This window comes from Spermophilus citellus, assembly GCF_964194105.1.
Source record: "Spermophilus citellus genome assembly, chromosome: 2".
NCBI lineage: Eukaryota > Metazoa > Chordata > Mammalia > Rodentia > Sciuridae > Spermophilus > Spermophilus citellus.
In genome coordinates this window covers 241639828-241650427 of record NC_138183.1, presented here as the reverse complement: position 1 = coordinate 241650427, position 10600 = coordinate 241639828, and the positions used below count along the sequence as shown (strand labels likewise).

The 10600-nt window shown below is 35.2% G+C and overlaps 1 protein-coding gene across 1 annotated transcript; it reads right to left on the bottom strand.

Annotated features, from left to right (window-relative positions):
• Positions 1-850: 850 nt before the first annotated feature.
• On the bottom strand, positions 851-1792 carry LOC308638823 (olfactory receptor 5AL1-like; the record flags this gene model as incomplete). Its single annotated transcript, XM_081276647.1, has 1 exon — positions 851-1792. One exon carries the CDS (start codon positions 1790-1792, stop codon positions 851-853), a length of 942 nt encoding a protein of 313 aa, XP_081132773.1.
• Between the last annotated feature and the right edge of the window lie 8808 nt (positions 1793-10600).

Genomic DNA, 10600 nt, shown 5'->3' with positions numbered 1-10600 from the left:
TATTGCAATAAAGCAGTGAATTATAATGGTGTAAAGTGGCTTTGGTGATCTGACCTGGTAACAATCAGTCACTAAATGTTAGAGTCTGTAAACAAGTCAAGATGGCGCCTGGCATTTTGCAGAGGGAGTGGTTTGTGAAGTAACGCCAGCGAGCCATTAAGTGTGGAGATTCCTTATTGGTTGACTGCTATATCTACTTTATGTTAATTAAGATAAGCTGTGTGGAATGTATATATACCCCTCCTGTCCTACAATAAACGGCTCCCACTCCTGCTGTATCAATGTACACAAGTTGCTCGTCACTCCCCGGTTATTTTGCTGCAGCCGGACTGCGGCAACTAAACACTCCTTTGGTCAATATAAATCTGCTAGCACTATCTTTCCCAGAAAAATGCAGAAAAAGTAGAAATTATCCAGCATCTTAAAAATCAAGAAATTCTTGCTATTAAACTTTATTTTTTCCAGATTATCTATGCAGCAAACTTGAAATGTAACACACAAATGTTTATGTACTTCAATATAACCCATGTTTGTCAGTATCTCACAGAGTTCAGATAAAGCCTCTATCCCAGAATGCTGTTTCTTTAGTTATTGATAAAGATGTGTGGTTAAATTGGATTAAGATCTCATTCACTTTCTCTCTTATCCTCCCCTCAATTAAAATCCAACAACTCAAAATGTGCAAAAAGCCCTTCACGTGGAAATTATCAAGACTGAAATTGAGGATGAGACCTACACTGAGTGAATCTGAGCACTCAAAGTGAAGAATGTGTCTCTACCAATACCAGCACTATTACTCTAGCTAATGCCCAACTTAAAGTCCTTGGATCTTGGCCTAGTGACTCCTAGATTATTTGATAACCAAACACAACTTTTCTATCATTCTTTTGAGAGCACTCTTTACCTCCTTATTTCTCAAGCTGTAGATCAATGGGTTTAACATGGGAATTATTACTATGTAAAACACTGAAGCAAATTTATCTGTGTTCAAAGAATGGCTTGACTTAGGCTGCAGGTACATAAAAATAATTGTCCCATAAAATATTGTGATGGAGGTCAGGTGGGATGCACAGGTAGAGAATGCCTTCTGTCTTCCTTCAGCTGAACGAATCCTCAGGATGGCAATGGGGATGAAGGCATAAGAAATGATCACAACAATTAGAGAGCATAAGGTATTGAAACCAGCGATGATTAAGAGCATCAGCTCTTTGATGTGAGTGTCAGAACAAGCCAGAGCCATTAAGGGGACATCATCACAGTAGAAGTGATTGAGCACATTGGAGTCACAGAACGACAGGTGGAATGTTGCTATTGTCTGTGCAAGACCCACTGTGAATCCATAGATGTATGTGCTAGCAACCATTTGCATACAGAGTTTCTTAGGCATGAGAATGACATAAAGTAAAGGGTTATAGATAGCCACATACTGATCATATGCCATGATTGACAGGAAGTATAGTTCACAGACTACAAATGTGATGAAGCAACAGACTTGAGTGGCGCATGAGTAAAATGCTATACTTTTAACTTGACGCAGGAGATTCACCAGCATGTTGGGGGTGGCAGAGGAGGTGAAGCAAAAGTCAACAAAAGCCAGATGGCTGAGGAAAAAATACATGGGTGTGTGAAGCTGAGGACTGATATGGATTAGTACAATCAGTCCAAGATTACCCATGACACAAGCTAAGTAAATGATTAAGAATACACCAAAGAGGATGATTTGAAGTTCTGGATTATCTGTGAGCCCTGAGAGGATAAATTCAGACACTGATGAGTGATTACCATTAGCCATAGAAGAGGTATGAGAGGTTGTCTCCAACAAAGTGCTTCAGAGCACACCTTCTGAGGAACAGCATTCCTGTTAACAATAACTAAATTGAGGTCCGGAGATGATTCTTATGCTCTGATCTTCTGTTGAGAACATTTAGAGGAACCTCTTCATTTTGTGTCTGCTAGAAGAAAAAAAATGATCTTTTCTAGGTAGAAATTGCAAAGCATGCAACTCTGTGCGGGTTTGTAAAGGTTGAAAAATGGAATTTTAAAGTTTCACATAATTGTATTACTTATGTCATATCTATTTTGAATAAGAGAAAAAAGAGAATTGTTTGAATGCAGAAAATAATATTTCTTTTACAACTATCAAAATACTTTAAACAAGATCACACTGATTCTTTTAGAAAATTTTAGTGAGTGGGAATAATAAATTCAAAAATATTGAATCCATGGGGGTACTAGGAAAGATTCTAGTAAAATTTTTGGGAACTGGTTATTTCTATAACTTATATTTTTACAGAGAGTTTAAATTTTTATTTTGTACTTTCATATATTTGATTCCTAATTTTTCTTTAATTATTATATAGCATCCTAGTTTTCAGTTATGGGAACTGAGGTAGAGCATCCTGCATAGGAATGAGAATGACATAAAATAAAGGCTTACAGATAGCCACATCCTCATGACTGGAATATAGTGAAACAGAATAACACATAACTTGATTCTCTAACATCAAATCCTATTTATAAAAACAAACTTTCACATAGGCAAAAATTTCCCTATCAACCGGAGATCAAGAAAACTTTGGGTAGGGGATCTATGAAATCATTTATGTCAAGGCAGAACAGTTATTATCTCATATTATGTGCCAACAATTTCAGCTGTTGATGGTGTTGATATTGTTTAGATTGATGCTTCCCTACTTAGAAGTCTGTGTGCGGTCTCACATAATGATAATTATAGGGGCTTAATCATTTTGCAATATTTTAAATATTATTCCATTGATTCACTAATTTATCATCTTTAATCTTTATTTCTCTTCACTCTTATTCGTTTAATACTTAGATTTATGTGCTGCGGAAGCTACAAGGTAACATTCTCTCTGAATAGTACCCAAATCTCCAACATTGCCAATCTTTTGATTCTTCTTTTCTTATAATAAAACTAGGCTGTTTCATGAGAACTTTTCTCTTGAGACCATATGTCTGTTAAATTTAGAACTCTCTCTATATTTCATATTTGGCAAGGGAGATAAGGATTGTTTATGCTTCTGCTATTATTTCATAACTATTCTTACATTTTGAATTTCTGTGAATTCCACTGATGCTTTGAGCCTTACACACTGGTATACTTTGTCCCTTATATATTTCCTAGTCAATCATTCACTCACAAAACTGTCATCTGTTCCCACACAATTAACATATGGGTTCTTGATAATATCATGCTAAGCAAAAAAAAAGCCAATCCCCCAAAACCCAAGGCCGAATGTTTTCTCTGATATGGGGATGCTCATTCACAGTAAGGGGGAAGAACAGAGTTACTTTAGATTAGATAGAGGGAAGTGAAAGGAGGGGAGGGGAATAGGGATAGAAAGGATAGTAGAATGAGACAGAAATTATTACCTTATGTATATACATGACTGCATGACCAATGTAGTTCTACAACATGAACAATCAGGAAAAAGAGAAATCATACTCCATTTATGAATGACATATCAAAGTGCATAAATGCATTCTACTGTCATGTATAACTACTTAAAACAAATGTATTTTTTTTTTAAATTAAGCACTAAAAAATGGGTTCTCAAGCTCTGGACATCTTGATATCACCAATCTTAGAATTCTACCTCAGTTTCCCACTCCCAGGGTTACCTGTTGAAAAGTGTTGTATCTGGAAATTGATCAAGTGCTAAATATCCCAAATTAAAATATTACCTTATGATCACAAACTTTCCTGTTTTATTTTTATCTCCATTATGTGACTATGACTTTTCATTTATTTACTTATATTCATTCCTTAAATGCCACAAATTACTTCTTGTTTATTTACATGTCACCTTCTTTTTTCAATACTTTCTCATACACAGATTTATCGAACTGGGGGGGGATTTTACATGCTTTTCTCTTTAAAATTTTATCTAAACTATTAAGAATAACATCTGGAAAAAAATGAATTATAATAAGCTTATATTAAAAATCAATCAATCAATCAATAAATATTAAAAAAATAAAAATAAACTACATTGGCTCGATCTGCTTTTCCTTGAAGCAATATTCTGTCTACCAAACTGTAGGTAGCAATTTCAAACCCTTTGAATTATTTCACGTTCCTCCACAGCTACCTCACCATTTACTCTCAGTAGATGCCAACATTTCTGACATTAAAAGAGCCTCAAATTTTCAAAAGTTCGAGGTGTCAGTCCCATGAAACTACCTGCTTCTACATTAGCCCCCACTTTTTTGGAAGGGGGGGTCTAAGTTGCCATCTTTTCTGTTCACCTTTACTTTCCTACATGACTGTTTCCTTTGTTTATGCTTGAAGCAATACTCTTTCTTTAGTGTTCTTCTTAGACCAACTTATGTCATGTTTGCACATCCTTGTTGAGAGTTGTCATCTGATGCTATGGGAACTAGTGTCATTTATATGCTCCTGATGCAAAAGTCGAGCTCTCTATGCCAAATTTCTCCTCTAAACTTCAGGCACACATATCTAATTGCTTCCCAGGCAATTTAAATGAGATATTCCAGAGGTTCCTAAATTTAACATATTCAAAGAAAATTTATCAATTCAAAAACCACCCAACCCTACCCATATTCATTGGAGTATAAGTATTCTAATCAGTAATGGTACCATCTTCCATTCAGTTATCCACATGAGACAGTCTTTTAAAGATACATTTTGTATATATTAACTTGCAATAATAAAAAATCAATTATTGAACACTGTTGAGTATCTAACCCATTTTTTGTCATATATGTCTACTTATAACACCTCCTCTATTTTATTTATATAGGCTTCAAATCAGAACTCTGGAATATTAGCTTCTAATTGTTATAGCAACAAGCTTTACCACCTTCTCTGTGCATAAAGCACAGAGAAACGGTTAGAAATATATGGCATCTCTCTTAACCAGTAAATCTTAGCTTATTTCCCTTTAAATTTGGGATACAGACTTAACTTCTTAATGTGGTTAATTAAATTCTTGACAAATAAACCTTTCTTTTGTCAACTTTTCTGATTCCTTGCAATGTCTCTCATATACCAAATACCTATATCTTGCAGGTTTCAACAATTAGTAGATAAGTCAAATATATTATTTAAATAATTAAACAAATGGTACAAAGATTATGTTCCTCCAAATCCATTTTTACTCCTTCAATTACCTTGCTTTTTATCTCCACTACATTTTGCTTTTGAGTAATCCACAACAGAACCTAAATGAGTCCCACATACCCCGAGGCAAATTCGGTGGATGCTACACATTACTTAAGCATTGTGAGTATATCTGGTATAATCTGTTGGTCCCTCTAGAATATTTTCATTGAATTACATCATTTTAATCAATTGCTGAACCAAAAATATAATGATGTTTCACAAACATAAGCGATTATGTTATGGTTGATCTTTTGGGAACCAGTTTGCTTATATGAAAAAATAATCAGTGAAAGGCAGAGCACTCCACTGAGGCTAAATGTAATAAAGCATCAATAAAAAATAGCAAATATTATGTTAATAAATGAGAAATAACTCACAAAAATTAACTAGTTTTGTATTGCTCTTTATATATCCTGTATACTTACGAATTTTAATAAGAGGTCATGGTAGAAATTAGATGAAAGTAAAATAGCTTGCTATTGAGCTTTGCAAGGCTATGGAGAAATAATTTACCTTTTACTAAAGATCCAACACTACATTTGAAATTCAATTCGAATTTGTTGAGGGAAGCAAACAATAAATAATACCTTATTGGCCTGGTGGCGCATTGAGCTCAAGCACAGAAGTTTGTTGCCTGAGGATTTTCTTCAAGTTGAAAATTAATTTAAAATAAACTCAACTTTGTTTCATGAAGTCTATTAGGAAACATTTAAAGACATTAAAATTACAGAAAAATTAACACTTCTTTAAATCTGCTAATAAACTGTTCATTTGAATCCTCAACATTCATATAGGTATAGAATGAATGACAAATAGAGATAGAAAAATTATAAACAATCATGAAAAAGAAAGAGAGAGAAAGAGAGAGAGAGAGAGAGAGAGAGAGAGAGAGAGAGAGAGAGAGGGGGAGGAAGGGAGGAAGGAAGGAGGGAGGGAATAAAGGAGGGTAGTCCTCTTGAATGTGAATATTTTATCCTTAAATCACTTTTTCTGTGATATTTCATGACACCATTTTCCCTACAAGAACTAAAACAATTATATAAATAGTAAACACAAATTATAGAGAAGTCATTATATTTTTTTATCTTTTATAACTCATTTCTAATGCTTATAGTGATAATTTTTCTCAGAGACTTAAAGGAATTCAAGAATTGAAATAAAACTGTAAGTAAACAGCAGAACAATTAGTAGCATATAGGGTAGGTAACAGGAGGGAGGACAGGAGTAAAAATTAGAGAAAATTATATTTCATACTTTTACAGTTATGTCAAAATGAATCCTGACATTATAGAAAACTAAAAAAAAAACAATACATTTAAATATAGCAGTAAAATCTGTCGTACTTTTCTTGAAGAAAAAAAGAAAAATACATTGTACCTTTAAAAATAAAAGTGGTTTTCACAGTCTATTTCAAAATGCTTTAAGTTGTAAGTTGATCTCAACAAACTCTACATAGGCTATTTCAGTTGCAAGAATAAATGAGGAAATATGACATAAAAAGGAAGCATCAAAATATTAACACAATTTATCTCTGGGCATCTAATTTGATTTATTTTTTCTTCTTATCACTATTTTATTTCTTTTTTCTTTAATAAATATACCTTATGGGCATTAAAGATAGATGGGATTTGGAATTTTCTGGCTTTGTCTTTGGGGAAAACACACATCAATGCACTAGCTCACAGATTACAAAATAGCTTTAGCGAATTTGTCCTGTGATTAATAGCCAGGGTTTCTTCTAAGTGTCATTCCCTGTGAATGTGGCCACAAATGCATGGACCTACCAAGATGGATTTCTGTTTCCAATTCTGAGCTAGATATGCCACTGTTCGGGGTTCAGTTTGCCAACAGTAATGTCAATGTCTGGGTCATTCATATGGCTTTGTTACTTTAGTGACACTGCCAATAATTGCTGTAGTCTGCTCTCATCAGAGCTGTGTCATGATAGGGTAGGGATATTTTCCTTTTATGGCCATCAACACACATTCCCAACAGGACTTGGCTTTTCCTACTTGCAATTCCTTGACCTTCATCCCTATCTGAGGGCCTATAGAATGCCTTCTTTATTGGCATTGCATCCTGCAGTGTAGCTTCAGGAAAAGGGACAATTTTCACAAAAATAGAGGCTACAAGCACAGGTGTATGAGTCAGAATCATGTATCACTGTGTACATTATTACATGGTAAAAGTTGAACTAATGTGTGGTGAACTGAGACATCACTTGGGGACTGCTCCTTTTCATTGGGTTGGGAAAATGAAATCCAAGATACGCTGCATACATTGAACTTGTGTCTAATAAATGCTACTGTGTTTGCCTTAGCTAGAGTGAAAGGAACCAAGAGTAAAAGCAGAAATAACCCCTCTTTTCATCACATGAATGACTCACTTGAGGAAGCTGTGGTTTCTGTCTCAGCATCCTCTGGCTCTACCAAGTTAAAAGTCTAGTTCCCAAAGAGAAGCACTTCTCTGGAGGAACAGAGGAGCCACTGCACTGGAGGCTGTGACTGTCACCTCGATACATGATGTTCCTTTGCCAGTGAATCAGAAGACAAAGAAAGGACTGACTTCCTTGGTTGGGTGATGTGTTAAGTCAACTTTGCATCACTGTGACCAAAATACTTGATTAGAACAACTGAGAGGAGAAAAAGTCTATGTTGGCTCATAGTTTCAGAGGCTTCAGTGCATGATCAGTGCTTGACCCCAAGGTGAGGCAGAATATCATGGTGGAGGAAAATTATGCAGTGTTCCGAGTAAGGCAGCAAGGAAGAGGGGTGGAGGGAGAAAGAGAAAGGGAACAGGAGCAAGTAATGCCCTTCCAGGTCATGCCTCCAGAGACCTACTTCCTTCAACCATACCTGATTCTGTACAGTTGTCACCACCTCCTGATAGTCCATTCAACTATCACTGGATTAATCCACTGATGATATCAGGATCCTTGGTCCAATCATTTCCGGAAAGCTTCACCTGTGAATATTACTGTACTGTACAGTCATTCAACACATAAGTCTTTGGGGGATACATCATGACCAAACCATGACAGGTAATCAACCCTTCCATCTGGAAGCTTGGGTTTCTATCCTATAACATGGTCAAGAATGCATGTAATTAGAATTCACAGATGCATTGTAGCATGTCATGATATTTTTATAGTCAGTGATAATTATCAATTGCTGCTTTCTACAAATGTAACACTACAAGGGCTGGGCAGCAAAGTCTCAGAATCCATGATGATGAGTGTCTGGGTTATCCCACAAGATAAATGGAGCACAATAAAATATTAGACCTTCCAAAATACTGGCTGAGGTTGGGGCATGTGCAGATACATGGGTGGAGAAAGCAGATGAACACCCAATTAGATCTGGAGGCTACTGTGCCACCAGGCCTGCTGTTGCAGATTGGGGTTTCTGTATACCATGTCTAGAAATATGCCACATGGACAAACAACGCTGCGCCTCTTCATGTTCACTGATGCTCAGCCTGTAGTGGATAATCTCTCTTTCCCTGTCACTATGCTTTTCCACTCACTGTTAGAATTTTAAGCCTCCAAAAAACATTAGTAACTGAAACTCTGCCAGTAACTGAAGATTCCAGGTTAAGACTAAATAATATTTAATCAAAAGAGCAGAGCTATATGTAGAATTTTAAAATGTATAAGATGTTTCATTTCATGGATTAGAAAAATATGTCCTAGAATTGTTAAGTGTCTTAGAGAAACTTGTCTAGGGATAAAATTGGGAACCAGAATTACCAAGGTTACGTTGGTGCCTTGGAATATGGCTCTATAGATTGGAAGCCACGTGAAAGCTGGAAAATTCCGAGATGATCTGAACTCAGCATCATTAAGTGTAAACAACTAAAGATTGACCTTGGGAATGCTTCCTGATAATGTGTGTGTGTGTGTGTGTGTGTGTGTGTGTGTGTGTGTTTTTTCCACAGTGTAATAAACATCAAGGTGGAATGCAGATGTATGTGCTATTTGTGGCTTCCCTTCTCTGCCATACAGCAATTGTAACACTATAAAATGTTATTAATATATGTACTCTTTGGGTGACATCTAGGGAATACTTTAAGCCATAGCCCATCTTGTTTGATCAATATTTTAAATTTTAATAAAATCATTGTGAAATTGAGCTCTGGGATCAGGTAAAACCAAATTCAGATCTTGACTCAAGCATATGCAACTGTGTGCTTGCTGCATGTGCATGATTGTGTATGCAAAATCTATGCCTCCTGTCTTGATTTCTTTGTTCATCAAACAGGGTTTGCACACTTATTGGCAGAATTATTTTTGTGCAAAGTACAAGAAGTAATGGATTTATATCTGTTCACCAAACTAATGAGACATAGACACATTTGATGAAAGTTTTAGTTTTTATTGTTAGTGAAAGTTGAAGTACCCTTACCCTTGAAAACAAAACCTTGAAAATAGCATAACTTCTTAAATCCCACCTTCATAAAATACATTGTAAGTGAATATTTTACTTGAAAAAAAAATAGTATGCTCACTTTAAGTATCATTGGACACAGAGATGATCAGATTTGGACATACTCAGATATTAATAGTTGATATGCAAATTACCAACTGGGAGCTTTGTTTAAAACTTTTGTGCTTCTTATAGTTTCTAAATGATGAGCACAGAATAAATATTTACCTTGAAGGTGGTAGTTTTGTGCTTATCAATAAAGCAGTAACTTAGATATTGAAGCAACTTGGGCATGGTAAAATAGATCTGGAATGAGTCTGAAAGTTACTCTGTGAGGTAACAAACTGTATGTTTTATACAACATTTTGTAAACAAGCAGAACAGGTAAAATGTAACAAGTTACTCTTGGGGAATGAAATGAAACAAAACTATGTCACAATAGCGGTTGAATGACAAAGTGCATTTTTTATGCCATCATGACCTGCTGAAATTGTGAAAAAAATACAAGATTTTAATAAAATCAGTTAATAAACTGCTGGAATTATTTAAACAACAAAACAAAAAAGAATTCTCTAATAAAAGATCTTCTCCTATATTTCCAGAGAACTTATGAAATACAATTTTACCTCCTCTTTGCATGATTCATGTTATGGCTCATGTACCCTAAAGTTCTGAGCCCCAAATCCATTTGAAATAAAGTCATCATTTCATTACTCATCTTTGTAACCTTCATTACTTGTTATTCTCTTATGGTCAAGCGGTGCTCAGGGAGCTTGTCTCTTACAGTTAATCTATTCACAAAAAAATAATTATTAAAATCCTACTATGTACATACTATTTATGTCTAAATAATGTATACAGTAAGCCTCCATTCTAGAAAAACCAGGAAACTAAGTTACTGGTTATAGCAACCACAGATAAGAAGTTTGTCTATTTCTAACAGGTTGTCAGCACTCTGTGATCCCAGACATATCTAGACTCACTAACTCTTGTGTTAACGATTTCCTCATTCTTTCAGTAACAGCCTGGC